At 38.4% G+C, this 16,939-nt stretch overlaps 2 protein-coding genes and 1 long non-coding RNA gene across 5 annotated transcripts in view; 1 reads left to right on the top strand and 2 right to left on the bottom strand.

Annotated features, from left to right (window-relative positions):
- Positions 1–336: 336 nt before the first annotated feature.
- Positions 337–13,855, bottom strand: fpgt (fucose-1-phosphate guanylyltransferase). Of its 2 annotated transcripts, none has more exons than XM_085398964.1 (4): positions 13,774–13,855; positions 13,360–13,527; positions 2,718–2,810; positions 337–2,326 (listed from the first exon to the last, which is right to left on the bottom strand). In XM_085398964.1, exons 1-4 carry the CDS (start codon positions 13,853–13,855, stop codon positions 918–920), a joined length of 1,752 nt encoding a protein of 583 aa, XP_085255090.1. In that variant the 3' UTR covers positions 337–917. The 2 variants fall into 2 exon arrangements, with proteins under 2 accessions (XP_085255090.1, XP_085255089.1); XM_085398963.1 differs by having other exon boundaries at positions 13,615–13,811.
- LOC146640942 (uncharacterized) overlaps positions 13,776–16,939 on the top strand; it is a 4,083-nt gene continuing 919 nt past the window's right edge. Inside the window, exons 1-2 of one of the 2 annotated variants that reach the window (XR_014909663.1) lie at positions 13,776–13,836; positions 14,566–14,715. This is a non-coding gene — a long non-coding RNA (uncharacterized LOC146640942). The remainder of the gene's footprint in view (positions 13,837–14,565; positions 14,716–16,939) is intronic. The other variant, XR_014909662.1, reaches the window with a different exon arrangement.
- acot11b (acyl-CoA thioesterase 11b) overlaps positions 15,242–16,939 on the bottom strand; it is a 9,224-nt gene continuing 7,526 nt past the window's right edge. Inside the window, exons 15-17 of the mRNA XM_085398965.1 lie at positions 16,494–16,625; positions 16,201–16,327; positions 15,242–16,051 (exon numbers count right to left, since the gene is read on the bottom strand). Coding sequence (XP_085255091.1) covers positions 15,893–16,051; positions 16,201–16,327; positions 16,494–16,625 — 418 coding nt within the window. The 3' untranslated portion in view covers positions 15,242–15,892. The remainder of the gene's footprint in view (positions 16,052–16,200; positions 16,328–16,493; positions 16,626–16,939) is intronic.

Raw genomic sequence — 16,939 nt, 5'->3', positions numbered from 1 at the left:
CAAAAATACCCGTGTACGTGTGGACCTAGCCATGGTGAAGACAACCTGCTGAAGTTCAAACTGAGCATCAAAATGGGGAAGAAAGGTGATTTAAGTACTGGAAGGTGGCATGGTTGTTGGTGCCAGTCAAGCAGGTCTGAGTATTTCAGAAACAGCTGATTAGCTGGGATTTTCCCACACAACCATCTCTGTGATTAACAGAGAATGGTCTGAATGAGAAACAGTAAGCTGCAGTTCTCTGGGTGAAAATGCCTCTTTGATGCCAGAGGTCAAAAGAGAATAATCAGACACCTTTGAACTGAGAGAAAAGCAACAGCACTCTTTCAGGTTTGTTTTTGTCCTTTATTTCACATTTGTCTCATTTTAATCAAGTTTTACAGAAGGCTGAAGTTCGCCTTTGGTTTTACTGTCCTGATCGTGTCCTTCTAACCCTTTTCCTCATAAAGACAACCCTCCCTGTACCTCTAATGAACAGTTTTGACACCTGGTTATATATCAATAAAGATGTGGTTTGATGACCATTAGAAGACATTCTGTCTTTTTCCCAAGGGTAGATGCATGGGTAGAGATGACCTTCATGAACTTCTGATGCAAACACAGTTATTTTGTTCTATAGGCCTGAAATATGACAGAAATTGTTCAGTTCAGAAAAGAGCTTCAAGGATCGTTCCTGGTAGGCTCGCAAGGGGTAAAAGTTCAGGTGATATTGGTATTGTCCAGAGGGGGGAAGGAAAAAAAAGTAAAGTTTTACCAAATTAAATTGGATGGACCCCTCCCCATGTTTATAAAAAGCTTGTATTGCAGATTGTTTAAACAAACAACAAAAACAAAACAATTAACCATTGAATCATCACCCAAACTCATACAGACATAATTAAACTTTACATATGAACTAAATATGCATAAACATCGTCATTTTAGCTGCTCAATCTCCCCTTTATGATGTCCTTATATAGTCCCTTCCTGAGCTCCAACATCTCCTCCAGGTTCTTAGATTGTAAACACTCCTGCATCGACATTAGCTTTGTGTCTTTGGGTAGGGGGCTTGTAGAAGCACTCTGGATGGCCTGCAGCATGTTGAGAGATGTTAAGAAAGAGCTTTGCTGGTCAGAGCAAACTGGAAACAAACACGCGTTCCACAAATTACAGTTGGATGCATCACCAGAGAACCTCAGGACTTCCTTCTCCATCCCCCACATGGACAGACACTTTTCCAGGGTGAACCCAAAAAACTTTAGCTCTTCCATATATGCAGGAGTGCCCACAGTGTACTTGAGATTGTCATTAATCCCAAAGAAGACAGTAACAAAGCTGGTTTGGTCGTGGTGGTTCACACAAAGGGAGTGCATGAAGGCTTCATCGGGCACTGACAGGCCTGGACTGACCCAGCAGCTGCTGATGATGGAGCCTTTACCCACAGACACTCCTGCTCCCAGTCTGGAGTACTCCACCACTGATCCAGCACCCACAGAGCAACTCGCATTGAGGACACTGTACATAATGCAGCAGCCAGAGGAGCCCTCAGGGTTTTCATTCACGGGCACACTGAAGGCAGACGACAGGAGACCCAGCTCGTCCCTCAGAGCTGTGTGCTCAGTGAGGTGAAAGAGGTATTCTGAGGTGGTTCCAATGTGATAAAACTTGGAGTTGTTGAGAAGAATGACATTCAGAGGAGTCCCTTTCAGAAGGTGGAAGATCTTCTGGCGGATTTCCACCAGACTGCTCTCCTCTTTGGTGACATTAGCAGTGTTGTTGGTGTATTCTATTGTGGCCTTAGAGCCCAGTGCTTGAAGAAAGTCCCCGTATGCATCTATCTCACAGCTCAATGGCCCCAACTCTGTCAGCACATTAAGAAGAGACTTTGCAGTATCAAAGTCCACATAATAGGTACTGTCTGTGTAGATAAACTCAGAATCAGTAAACAATCCACTCTGCTGCTTACACACAGCTCCACTTCCTCGCATCTTATCAATGCTTGGCTTGTGCAGGAAGTGCAGGCAGGAAGCATTCTCCATTTCTGAGTACGAAGATTTTTCTTGTGGATCCAACACAAAAACGCCGTGGGTGGTTCCTACTGAGAGCAGGGAGGGGTGGGCTAAAGCTGTAAAGCCAGGTTTATCAAACTTAACACTCTCCTCCTCTGCTATACTGTAGAGCTCTATGTCATCTGCACAGGTCACTAAAACACCAGGCTTCATTTGTGATGGGAAATCCACATACATGGCTAGTTTGAGCTCCAGCATCTGAAAGATGGGGTCACCCAAAGGCACAGCCATGAAGATCTTTCCCAGAGCGCTGGCACTGGGCAAACGCTGACTGAACCCCCCTGGAAGAAGGAGGCGATTTAAAGGTGAGATTGAGAATTAATTAAATAAAGTATGTTGCATTTTATAAAATACGTGAGCATTACTGTAATTTACAGTGGAACAATCAGACCAAACACTTTCATTTGAAGGCCCTAACTTCAAACTCATATAATCATAAATATGGGTGGAAATGCATAACAGATATTTTATTAGGTGACTTGGTAATATTGCCATTCTGTGTTTTGGATTTTGTGTAGAAGTGAAATATGCTGACAGTTACTGCAGCTCATACTGGAGTAAACAAGTAGAACCATACTGAAAATGTAAAGTGAGAAGCCAAAAGAAGACAAAGAAGAAGAAGGAGGAGGAGGAGATCATTTTTCACATTTAAGAATGAAAAATAAGAAATACCTGCATGAATCAGGATTACTCTCAGTCTGCCCAGAGACTTTCCATAAATGTCATTTAGTTGCTGCAGTGCGTGCAGAGTGGAGCCCCCATTCCCTTGAAAAGACAAGGAGTAATAATAACAACAATAATAATAATAACTAAAGCTGCAAGCAGTAATAAGAGGGCCCTTGTACCCTAGCGCACGTCCAAGCATCCTGAGCCATGCTGCGTTCAAGCTGAGTTAAAGCTCTGGTCTGCCGTGACTGAGCAGTGTCACATGGTCATGTGGATGCTAACTAGGTGTTGTGTCATTTAGCTTCTGAACGCTTATGCCCACTAGGTCGTGATGTAGATCAGCGGTCCCCAATCCCTGGTCCATGGACTGGTACCGGTCCGTGAGTCGTTTGGCACCGGGCCGCGAGAGTTGAGGCTCGGGTGCGAAATTTATGGTTTTCAGGGTTTTTATCATTATTTTGTGTGTTATGAATAAATCTTTTTTTTTGCACTGGTTTTATTTTGTTGCATTTATCAGCACCTTAAAGGCTGGTCCGTGAAAATATTGTAGGACATAAACTGGTCCGTGGCACAAAAATGGTTGGGGACCGCTGATGTAGAATACCCACTAACTATATGTCACGCTAACATCATGCGCTGAGCTAGGGCTGGGCGATATGACCCAAAATTCATATCTCGATATTTTTTAGCTGGATGGCGATATAAGATATATATCTCGATTTTTTTTTTAAAGCCATAAGTTAAGAACAAAAAGAGAGTTCCTAGTCACACTGTGTCCCAGATGTCACACGGGCACTTTTATTTACATACAGCGTAGATGTACATGAAGAAATTACTCAAAAATAAATTATCAGCATTTATTAAATAATCATGGTCCATAAATAAAAGAAAACAATGTTGTTTTTGTGCATAACAAAAAGCTCACAATTGTGCAGTTAAAATGTAAACTAATAGACGCTGAGCATAATAACAAAGAGACAGATTTCACAGCTGCACCACGTCTCTGAACAGGTCCTTATACACACACAGTACGTATCACTCCGCGAGGCTCCTCCTCGGTAGCCGTAATCCTCCGACAATCCATCAAGTGGTGCAGCTCCGTAGCTTAGCAAAGTCATATTAAAACATTTTTTGACAGATTGCTGAGCGCTGTGTACCACATAAAATCGGTTCGCGGTCAGTAAGCACAACCAGAATTCATACATAAGGCGCACTGTCGATTTTTGAGAAAATGAAAGGATTTTAGGCCGTGCAGCCCCTCCTGGCTGCATGTCGTTAGCGCGGTTAGCTCGCTAGCGCGGTTAGCTCGCTAACACGTTGACGCCGTCCAGCCCCACGCACGGTAACTCGCTAACGGAGATATTCCGCTTTCATCTTGTCATTGCCTGCAGGTGAAGCTAAGGGGGAGGGGGAGTTGTGTTCAGTGAAGGAGAGGTGAGGCCGAGTAACGTTGCGTAGAGACAAAAGTGGACGAAAGAGAGGTATACCTGCGGCTCCACAAGTATAACTAGAAAAATTTGCATTTCCTGCGAAAATGCAGTGTGGATGCTTAAAGCTGAAGCTGTATGCAAAAAGTAGCTGAAAAAGCTGAAAAGTTGCAGAAATTGTAAAAACTTTGCAGAAGCAAAAGAAGTTTGCTAAAATGGAATAACTTAGCAGAACTGCAATATCTTAGAGGAAACATAATACTTGGCAGAAATACAATAGCATAGCAGAATTTAGCAGAAATATTGTAACTTACCAGAAACATGATAACTTCTCAAAAATACAAGAATTTAGGAGAAATAGTATAAGATAACAGAAAGAATATATTTAGCCAAAAATACTTAAACATTACAGAAACACTATGATTTAGAAAAATAGTACAACAGAGCAGAAATATTGTGATTTACCAGAGACACTGTGATGAACTATGAATATTGTAATTTTAAATTAAGACTATGTTTTAGCACAAATATTATAATTTGGCAGAAATACTATAATTTAGCAGAAATACTATATTAAGCACAAATCCTATAAAAAGCAGAAATGGTATGATTAAGCATAAATACTACATTTAGTAGAAATACTTTGTTTTAGCACAAATCCCATAAAAAGCAGAAATACTGTACTATGATTTAGTAGAAAGACTATAATTAATCAGAAATACTAAATTTAGCAGAAATACTATATTAAGCACAAATCCTATGAAAAGCAGAAATAGTATGATTAAACATAAATACTACATTTAGCAGAAATACTATATTAAGCACAAATCTTATAAAAAGCAGAAATACTATATTAAGCACAAATCCTATAAAAGCAGAAATAGTATATTAAGCACAAATCTTATAAAATAGCAGAAATAGTGTGATTTAGCACAATAGTAATAAGTTAAACAGAAAAATTGGAAAAGCAAAATGGACAGCTGAAAAAATGCTGAACATGCTGAGGTTCCCTCAAATATACTTGTTAAATGACAAAAATCAGCAAAAAAATTTATGACAGCCACACAATTACAAATATGTACACATGAGGAAACACACATGCACAGAGAGACACACACACAAGATCCAATTCAGTCAACCAGTCTAAATATATTGAATTTGAATCTTACAATGGGATCATCCCATTAAAAGGCTTTCTCTCTCTCTCTCTCTCTCTCTGTCACACACACACACAAACACACACACACACACACACACACACACACACACACACACACACACACAGGGAGAGAGAAGTAAGTTTCTAGGTCAGCCTGGGAGCTGGTGAATTTGAATCCACCAATCAGAGAGGCTGTGCACTTTTCCCTACCAAAACAGGTGCATCTGTTTACACACGCAGCAGCACAGAGAGACACAGGATTTTTGCAGTCTATTTCTCATAGTGACGACTCCCCTCAAACAAATGACCGTAATTTCCTAACCGTAGGGGCTAGAATGGTCATTCTTACACCGTTTTGTTCAGAAGAGATGGGGGAATCTTCAAGTGTTGACAATTTAATATTAAAATATGAATTTTTAGAGATATATGACATGGATGACTTGTTGACTTAGAAGCCACGAATTCCCCAATATGCAAATTTGAATGCCTGAGACCACATATGTGATTGGCTGGCTGGGAAGCCGTGCAGGCCCTGATTTGTGGATTTGAATTCCTCAGCCCTCAGATATGATTGGCTGGCTTAGAAGCCACGAAGGCCCCAATATGCAAATTTGAATGCCTCAGGACACTTATTTGATTGGCTGGGAAACTGTGCAGGCCCTGATTTGAAAATTTGAATGTCTCAGTCCTCACAGAGGATTGGCTGCCTGGGGACCTGGCAGAAGTATATAGAAATACTATTATTAAGCATAAATACTACATTTAGTAGAAATACTATGTTTTAGCACAAATACTATAAAAAGAAGAAAAACTATAATTTAGCAGAAATACTATATTAAGCACAAATCCTATAAAAAGCAGAAATACTATAATTTAGAACAAATAGTATAAAAAGCAGAAATACTATAATTTAGCAGAAATACTATGTTAGGCACAAATCCTATAAAAAGCAGAAATACTATAATTTAGCAGAAATACTATATTAGGCATAAATCCTATGAAAAGCAGAAATAGTATGATTTAGCAGAAATACTGTATTTAGCACAAGTACCGAAAAGTACCAGAAATACTATGATTTAGCAGAATAGTAATAACTTATTGAAACACAAATGCACAGAGGGACACACAAACACAGGCTCTAATCCAGTCAACCAGTCTAACTATGTTCAATTTAAATCCTACAATGACATGCTGCCAAATAAGGGCAGGGTCCTCTCTCTCCCACTAAACACACACACACACACACACACACACACACACACACACACACACACACACACACACACACACACACACACAGGGAGAGAGGACTAAGTTTCTAGGTCAGCCTGGGAGCTGCTGAATTTGAATCCACCAATCAGAGAGGCTGTTTACGTTTTCCCGCCAAAACAGGTGCATCTTTTTACACACGCAGCACAGAGACATAGACCTGCTTCTTTCAGTTTATTTCACATAGTGAGGATTCCCCTCAAACAAATGACCATAATTTCCTAACCATAGGGGCTAGAGCGGTCATTCTTACACCGTTTTGTTCAGAAGAGATGGGGGAATCTTCAAGTGTTGACAATTTATCATTAAAATATGAATTTTTAGAGATATATGACATGGATGACTTGTTGACTTAGAAGCCACGAATTCCCCAATATGCAAATTTGAATACCTGGAGCCCACATACATGATTGGCTGGCTGGGAAGCTGTGCAGGCCCTGATTTGTGGATTTGAATTCCTCAGCCCTCAGATATGATTGGCTGGCTTAGAAGCCATGAAGGCCCCAATATGCAAATTTGAATGCCTCAGGACACATATATGATTGGCTGGGAAACCGTGCAGGCCCTGATTTGAAAATTTGAATGTCTAAGTCCTCACAGAGGATTGGCTGCCTGGGGACCTGGCAGAAATATATAGAAATACTATGATTAAGCATAAATACTACATTTAGTAGAAATACTATGTTTTAGCACAAATACTATAAAAAGCAGAAATACTATAATTTAGCAGAAATACTATATTAAGCACAAATCCTATAAAAAGCAGAAATAGGATGATTAAGCATAAACACTACATTTAGTAGAAATATTATGTTTGAGCAAAAATCCTATAAAAAGCAGAAATACTATATTAGGCACAAATCCCATAAAAAGCAGAAATAGTATGATTAAGCATAAATACTACATTTAGTAGAAATACTATGTTTTAGCACAAATAGTATAAAAAGCAGAAATACTGTAATTTAGCAGAAATACTATATTAGGCACAAATCTTATAAAATAGCAGAAATAGTATGATTTAGCACAATAGTAATCAGTTAAACAGAAAAATTGGAAAAGCAAAATGGACAGCTGAAAAAATGCTGAACATGCTGAGGGTCCCTCAAATATACTTGTTAAATGAAAAAATCAGCAAAAAAAATGCACAGGGAGAGAGAAGTAAGTTTCTAGGTCAGCCTGGGAGCTGCTGAATTTGAATCCACCAATCAGAGAGCCTGTGTACTTTTTCCCGCCAAAACATGTGTCTCTTTTTACACACGCAGCACAGAGAGGCACAGGATTATTGCAGCCTATTTCTCATAGTGAGGACTCCCCTCAAACAAATGACCATAATTCCCAAACCGTAGGGGCTAGAGCGGTCATTCTTACACCGTTTTGTTCAGAAGAGATGGGGGAATCTTCCAGTGTTTACAATTTATCATTAAAATATGAATTATTAAAGATATTTGACTTCTAATGCACCATAACTGAGTAGAGCGAAGCAAAAACTGCCTTGACTTGCCCTCAAACAACGCTTTGTAACTCGAAATCTATTTGGAGTATCGATATCATTCTTTCACCGTAAGAGACAGCAGGCTTTGGTGAACAGTCATGGAAATTTTCAGGTCTCTGTGGAAATCCAAAAAAAAATTATGACGAGAGAAAAAAGTGGTTCATTTCCAGAGTTTTAAATCTGAAGAAATCTGAGCGAAGGACGAATTTCCTACCCTCAAACAAGTCCAACTCATTTCAGAACGGTAATAGGTGAGAAAGAAATTCTTGAATTGTGAGCGTCAGGGGTGTCTGAAGATATTCGGGGACAAGCCTCATGTCTTAAAGTCGCTTCGTTAAGGAGATATGACGATTCGAATATGCCTCTCATTACAAAAATCCAGCGATGATTTTGAACAAGCTCTCCATTGACTTTATATGGAGAGTTTTGAGACCTTGTGTTGGTCTGAGGAGATTTGCAAAAATTCTATAAATCCCACAACAATGATAGTGACATTTTCTGAAAGCCAGCAAAAATACCTACGTTTTGATGTATAATTTGTGGAAGTTGAGTGAAAATTGAGCAAGTAGCAAGAAGTTGTTCGGACATGAAGTGAAAATTGCAAAACCTTCAGTGGCACACTGGAAGCCAAGAGCATAGCAACCATAACAACGCATGTATTTTGTGAAAAATCACAATTTTGCAACTCAAAACTTTAAGAGGCATAAAAGTAAAACAGTAAAACATTTGAAAAAGCTGAATCATACCTGAATAGCCCAATAATTTGTGAACATTTTAAAGTTTGAATGGTTGTTCTAGGTGAAAATATGAGGAAGTAGTTAAGTTTCAAAAACAAGCAAATTTTAGCAGAATTGCAGAAGTTTCCCATTCATTTCAATGGGACAAATTAAAGGAAAAAAGCTTAATATTTTAAAAAGTATAATAGTTAAAAATAGCAAAAATCGTAGCGTAAATTAGCAGAAATAGCAGAATAGTTTAAAATTTGAACGGTGAAAATCGGCTGAAAATTGTGGAAGTAGTTAAGTGCCAAAAAGTGTACGGAAGCAACTAGAATAATAATAATAATAACTAGAAAAATTTGCATTTCCTGCGAAAATGCAGTGTGGATGCTTAAAGCTGAAGCTGTATGCAAAAAGTAGCTGAAAAAGCTGAAAAGTTGCAGAAATTGTAAAAACTTTGCAGAAGCAAAAGAAGTTTGCTAAAATGGAATAACTTAGCAGAACTGCAATATCTTAGAGGAAACATAATACTTGGCAGAAATACAATAGCATAGCAGAATTTAGCAGAAATATTGTAACTTACCAGAAACATGATAACTTCTCAAAAATACAAGAATTTAGGAGAAATAGTATAAGATAACAGAAAGAATATATTTAGCCAAAAATACTTAAACATTACAGAAACACTATGATTTAGAAAAATAGTACAACAGAGCAGAAATATTGTGATTTACCAGAGACACTGTGATGAACTATGAATATTGTAATTTTAAATTGAGACTATGTTTTAGCACAAATATTATAATTTGGCAGAAATACTATAATTTAGCAGAAATACTATATTAAGCACAAATCCTATAAAAAGCAGAAATGGTATGATTAAGCACAAATACTACATTTAGTAGAAATACTTTGTTTTAGCACAAATCCCATAAAAAGCAGAAATACTGTACTATGATTTAGTAGAAAAACTATAATTAATCAGAAATACTAAATTTAGCAGAAATACTATATTAAGCACAAACACTATGAAAAGCAGAAATAGTATGATTAAGCATAAATACTACATTTAGCAGAAATACTATATTAAGCACAAATCCTATAAAAGCAGAAATAGTATATTAAGCACAAATCTTATAAAATAGCAGAAATAGTATGATTTAGCACAATAGTAATAAGTTAAACAGAAAAATTGGAAAAGCAAAATGGACAGCTGAAAAAATGCTGAACATGCTGAGGGTCCCTCAAATATACTTGTTAAATGACAAAAATCTGAAAAAAAATTTATGACAGCCACACAATTACAAATATGTACACATGAGGAAACACACATGCACAGAGAGACACACACACAAGATCCAATTCAGTCAACCAGTCTAACTATATTCAATTTAAATCCTACAATGACATGCTGCCAAATAAGGGCAGGGTCCTCTCTCTCCCACTAAACACACACACACACACACACACACACACACACACACACACACACACACACACACAGACACAGACAGACACAGAGGGAGAGAGCTGCCGAATTTAAATCCACCAATCAGAGTGGCTGTTTACGTTTTCCCGCCAAAACAGGTGCATCTTTTTACACACGCAGCACAGAGAGGCACAGGATTATTGCAGCCTATTTCTCATAGTGAGGACTCCCCACAAACAAATGACCATAATTTCCTAACCGTAGGGGCTAGAACGGTCATTCTTAAACCGTTTTGTTCAGAAGAGATGGGGGAATCTTCCAGTGTTAACAATTTATCATTAAAATGTGAATTTTTAGAGATATACGACATGGATGACTTGTTGACTTAGAAGCCACGAATTCCCCAATATGCAAATTTGAATGCCTGAGGCCACATATATGATTGGCTGCCTGGGAAGCCGTGCAGGCCCTGATTTGTGGATTTGAATTCCTCAGCCCTCAGATATGATTGGCTGGCTTAGAAGCCATGAAGGCCCCAATATGCAAATTTGAATGCCTCAGGACACATATATGATTGGCTGGGAAACCGTGCAGGCCCTGATTTGAAAATTTGAATGTCTAAGTCCTCACAGAGGATTGGCTGCCTGGGGACCTGGCAGAAATATATAGAAATACTATGATTAAGCATAAATACTACATTTAGTAGAAATACTATGTTTTAGCACAAATACTATAAAAAGCAGAAATACTATAATTTAGCAGAAATACTATATTAAGCACAAATCCTATAAAAAGCAGAAATAGGATGATTAAGCATAAACACTACATTTAGTAGAAATATTATGTTTGAGCAAAAATCCTATAAAAAGCAGAAATACTATATTAGGCACAAATCCCATAAAAAGCAGAAATAGTATGATTAAGCATAAATACTACATTTAGTAGAAATACTATGTTTTAGCACAAATAGTATAAAAAGCAGAAATACTGTAATTTAGCAGAAATACTATATTAGGCACAAATCTTATAAAATAGCAGAAATAGTATGATTTAGCACAATAGTAATCAGTTAAACAGAAAAATTGGAAAAGCAAAATGGACAGCTGAAAAAATGCTGAACATGCTGAGGGTCCCTCAAATATACTTGTTAAATGAAAAAATCAGCAAAAAAATGCACAGGGAGAGAGAAGTAAGTTTCTAGGTCAGCCTGGGAGCTGCTGAATTTGAATCCACCAATCAGAGAGCCTGTGTACTTTTTCCCGCCAAAACATGTGCCTCTTTTTACACACGCAGCACAGAGAGGCACAGGATTATTGCAGCCTATTTCTCATAGTGAGGACTCCCCTCAAACAAATGACCATAATTTCCTAACCGTAGGGGCTAGAGCGGTCATTCTTACACCGTTTTGTTCAGAAGAGATGGGGGAATCTTCCAGTGTTTACAATTTATCATTAAAATATGAATTATTAAAGATATTTGACTTCTAATGCACCATAACTGAGTAGAGCGAAGCAAAAACTGCCTTGACTTGCCCTCAAACAACGCTTTGTAACTCGAAATCTATTTGGAGTATCGATATCATTCTTTCACCGTAAGAGGCAGCAGGCTTTGGTGAACAGTCATGGAAATTTTCAGGTCTCTGTGGAAATCCAAAAAAAAGTTATGACGAGAGAAAAAAGTGGTTCATTTCCACAGTTTGAAATCTGAAGAAATCTGAGCGAAGGACAAATTTCCTACCCTCAAACAAGTCCAACTCATTTCAGAACGGTAATAGGTGAGAAAGAAATTCTTGAATTGTGAGCGTCAGGGGTGTCTGAAGATATTCGGGGACAAGCCTCATGTCTTAAAGTCGCTTCGTTAAGGAGATATGACGATTCGAATATGCCTCTCATTACAGAAATCCAGCGATGATTTTGAACAAGCTCTCCATTGACTTTATATGGAGAGTTTTGAGACCTTGTGTTGGTCTGAGGAGATTTGCAAAAATTCTATAAATCCCACAACAATGATAGTGACATTTTCTGAAAGCCAGCAAAAATACCTACGTTTTGATGTATAATTTGTGGAAGTTGAGTGAAAATTGAGCAAGTAGCAAGAAGTTGTTCGGACATGAAGTGAAAATTGCAAAACCTTCAGTGACACACTGGAAGCCAAGAGCATAGCAACCATAACAACGCATGTATTTTGTGAAAAATCACAATTTTGCAACTCAAAACTTTAAGAGGCATAAAAGTAAAACAGTAAAAGATTTGAAAAAGCTGAATCATACCTGAATAGCCCAATAATTTATGAACATTTTAAAGTTTGAATGGTTGTTCTAGGTGAAAATATGAGGAAGTAGTTAAGTTTCAAAAACAAGCAAATTTTAGCAGAATTGCAGAAGTTTCCCATTCATTTCAATGGGACAAATTAAAGGAAAAAAGTGGAATATTTTAAAAAGTATAATAGTTAAAAATAGCAAAAATCGTAGCGTAAATTAGCAGAAATAGCAGAATAGTTTAAAATTTGAACGGTGAAAATCGGCTGAAAATTGTGGAAGTAGTTAAGTGCCAAAAAGTGTACGGAAGCAACTAGAATAATAATAATAATAATAATAAAGAATAAAGAGAAACAGGAACTCAATAGTGTGGATGCTTAAAGCATCCACACAATAAAGAATAAAGAGAAACAGGAACTCAATAGTGTGGATGCTTAAAGCATCCACACAATTATAACGTAACATAGACTATATCGATATAAACGATATTGTCACATCTTATATCTCGTATGAAAATATATCGATATTTTTAAAAAACTCGATATATCGCCCAGCCCTACGCTGAGCAACCAATTAAAATTTCTGGTACATGGGATGATGATTGTCACCTACTGCTGATTTCCAGGTGCCACTGGGAGGCCCCATAAGTGTGACCCAGTATTGGCACATATTTGTCTCCAGACTGCCCTGCACCGAGTTAACAATCCAAGATGGCGGCAGTGAACGTAAACAGTTGTAAAACTGTAAAATGTTTAATCTGTACAGTCACTGATGTGTATATGTGACATGCTATTTATAAGGCTCTATCCATGCAGTAAAAAAGGTGATGCATTTCGCTAACTACTACTACTGATACTGATGATGATGATGATGATGATAAGGTAGTACTAGCTCACCTATTTTCGGTCCAGGAGGATCTGAGAAGACTTTGTAGTGAACTCCAACAGGAAGCTCTTTTCTGTCAACTTTCTCGCTGATTTGCAGCTCATACGCTTTTCTCTGACTCCCGTCCACAGCAGTCACAACCACTACATCCCAAAACTCACCAGGCTGCACCTCTCGACCTTCAGGTAAACAGGAAAAAAACATTCATAGCTACTTTGACTAAACTTCAAGGCACATTGAGTCAGATCATTGACATTTAATCTCACCACGCAGAGAGTTAAACTTTCTGAGTTTTTTTCTTGTAGCAGTTTGAAGCCTCCTTGTACAGTCGTGGCTCATACTTTCGTTTCTGATACAAATTAAATATAGAAACTAGAATGAAGTATTTCTCATATATATTCCACCACGGAATGACAGTCTCTTACTTCCGGGTTTGGTCACATGGCTCGTTGCGCTATCCAATGGGAGGAGGAAGTCGGAGCCCTCGAGTAAGTACAGTAAATCCATTCAACGAGCGTGTGTTTTAGTTCATTGTTGTCATCATTACGCCTGTCTTTACTAGATGCTGTGAATATGTCGTACTCGAGTGCCGCGTATGTGTATAGGCACTGCTAATGCTAGCGTGAACAGATACGTCTTGTTAGCTTGGAAGTTGTAGTGGTTTATGCTAATTCTCGCCCCAACTGTTTACACTTGGTTATAAGAGCTGGAGCGGGAGAGTTACTTACTTTCTTTTTACCTTTCACTGTCAGACTCAACGCAGGAACACACCGTTTACATTAAGTTGTTTTCAGTTGTTTCTACTCACTCAAAATCACAACAGTACCAGGATCGATACTAAGCACCTATTTCTGGCCTGAGTGATAGCCTGCTGCCCTGAACACTGACCCTACAAGCTGCATTCCTGCTGAGTTGCTTTAACATTAAACAAATGGAGTCCTGTATCTCCAAGATAACATAAGTGTAAATTTAGACTGGTTGGCAAAAAAGGCCTTGGCATTAGGCTAAAGGAAAACTAAAGGACCGATTATCATGGTCTCTTAAAAGATAAACAAAGATTACTGCTACATATTACTCTACAAAATTATAGCTTAATTAATAGCAAAAATAATTATAATAAAAAGGAACATATACTATGGATATATCTGTATGTATAATCGTAACAGCAACTCCTCAGTGATCTGAGGAGATGCTTTGGTTGAATACTGTGCACTCAGGAAACTTCACATCCTTCATCCAGAAACGCTGACATGAGATCCAACATGTTGTTACGCCAGTCTGTAGGAGAAGAGATTCATCCAGAGGATCCATGCTTGCTCCAAGTGATGTGTGAGGAGCTGATGGAGGCATAAAGGCTCCGGATACAGGTTAGAGCTATGCTGCATTTCTACTGTTACACAGCAACAATGCTGGTATCTCCCCAATCTGAAACAAGGACATCAAATGTCAAGTTTCAGTGCCCTGCAGAGCAGATAGTTTTGAGCTGTAATAAGATAATAATCCAGGAATCTTTGCATCATTTGTTTTACTGAAATTCAGTCTTGTTTGAGTCTGTTACAGTTCAAATTTGCTGAAATTCTACAGTTCAGACTACACCCTTTTATATGCAGATTGTCTTTTTTTATCCTTGTGTTCAACCCTTTATTTAGCATGAGCATAACTGAATGATTGTGCCTCAAGCAAAATACCTGGAAAACAGCATAACCGACTCCTGCCAGATCAGATTGTTCACAGACGCCTTTTTATTCTACTTTGCTGGCCTCGTGCAGCTGTTACAACACTAGAAGCTTACAGTGGAATACTGTGAGTTATTGTTTCCTCTGATTTTCTTTCTGTTCATTTAAGAATGGTCAAGAATCCAGTGGGAAGTGAGCAACAATAAAATAGTTCAAATAAGCACAATTTTAAGTTTATTGTTTCAGTTCAATCATGATTTAAGATTTTTGACCATCAAGCGTCCACATATGATACAATCAGTTCAATTACATTTGTGCAAAACTATACATTGTGGACTAGAAAAAATATACAGCATCATTACACATGAAATGTACATATTAGCTGCATCAATCGAATGCAGCTAATATGTTTAATCAACAGTTCAGACTTTATTCGAGGTGATACAAAATACACAAAGAAAACTGAACATTTCAATTTTTCTTTTTTTCGTAACAACTGGCAGTGCCAATAAAAACATGGCTGTCTAAAGATAAACAATGAGATTCTGTTAAATATTTAAAACTACGTACCAAAAACAGATCCATTAATCTATAAATTAATATTGCACAGAAGGTTTAGGCTCTAAGAGGATTCAAATCCAACATTGAAAATATAGTGTACCGTTACTGCACCATTATTACTGGTGCAAACAAGTAGAAGCTTCTACAAATCCAATGCCTTTTATAATCCCAGCGTTTCAAAGTTAACGTTGGACTTTACTGGCTTTTGTGAGCACCTTTACAAGAAATGGGACGAACAAAGAGGGCTGATCCTGTTCTTTCCTCCTGATTCTTCTTCTTGTCTCAGTAGACTGTGGTAATACTGGTGTCACAGCACAGAGGGCGGCAGAGCAGCCAAGCTATCCTTGTTGGCCAGCAGGAATTGGCTGCAGGCCGAAAAGGCGCTGTAAAAGCTTGAGGAGAGGCCCGCAATGTCTGTGGAAATGTAGGGGAGGACACCTGGTGTGGCCTGGTTGTAGTAGGTGATCTGAAACACAGCAATCACAGCGTGTGACTGATAATTAACCCTTTCCATTTTTTGCTTTAGTTTTGGAGCGGTGACTTGTTTAAAGCTACAGCATAAAAATGCAGCCCAGCAACTACAGGTTGTGTTTGTGCCCCTCTCATTTGGCTAACCTTGGTAACAGAACTGGACTCTTCCCAGATTGTGAAGCCAGCACAGAGCACCTCTCCCCTCGTGTACTCTTCCGTGGGCGGGTGAGTGGGCAAAGTGACTGAACGTAGAGCGATCAGATACGGATCTCTGAGATGGACAAAGGCAGAGAGCGTCATGAGAACTTATGAAAATGCAAACATGAAGCAGGGAGTGGGATTTCCTCACCTGGATGATTGAGCATCAAGACATTTTAACCCACACAGAGTTTTGTGCGAAATTATCACGTGACGCAAGCAAGGTCATATCAACGCACCTGGAATCACAGGGCTTCCGTCTAGATGCCAGCAAGATGAAGTCCTTCCCCTTTCCCCCTTTAGTGACAGAGGGTGTAGCTACGCGATATATGGTGTCCTCCTCATCTGCCTGGTTGATCACCTCACACTCTCTGCAGTTGAAACCCAGTGATGTGGATGTTTAGAGCTTTTAGATTATTGAGCATTATGTCACATTAAACAATCCGGTTATGTCACTGAGTTTATTTTGAATATCCAGTGAATATAAGTGGGTTCGTTTTCATTCTACTGCAATAAAGAGCTGCATGTGTTTTTGCCCCATAATGGAACGACATTGAGAGATTACATGTAAACGTAACAGTCTGTCAGCCACGTTGTTTACTGTATTTGTTTAAAAGATGCATTAGCAATGCATTAAACAGTCTGTCCAATAAACTACGATTATCTTCCATACAGCCACACTGCC

This window comes from Rhamphochromis longiceps, linkage group LG23 (assembly GCF_057381845.1).
Source record: "Rhamphochromis longiceps isolate RC_006_pf linkage group LG23, R_longiceps_female_GT1.1, whole genome shotgun sequence".
In the NCBI taxonomy this organism is placed as follows: Eukaryota; Metazoa; Chordata; class Actinopteri; order Cichliformes; family Cichlidae; genus Rhamphochromis; species Rhamphochromis longiceps.
The sequence above is the reverse complement of the archived record's forward strand: the minus strand, read 5'-3'. Positions and strand labels throughout refer to the sequence as shown.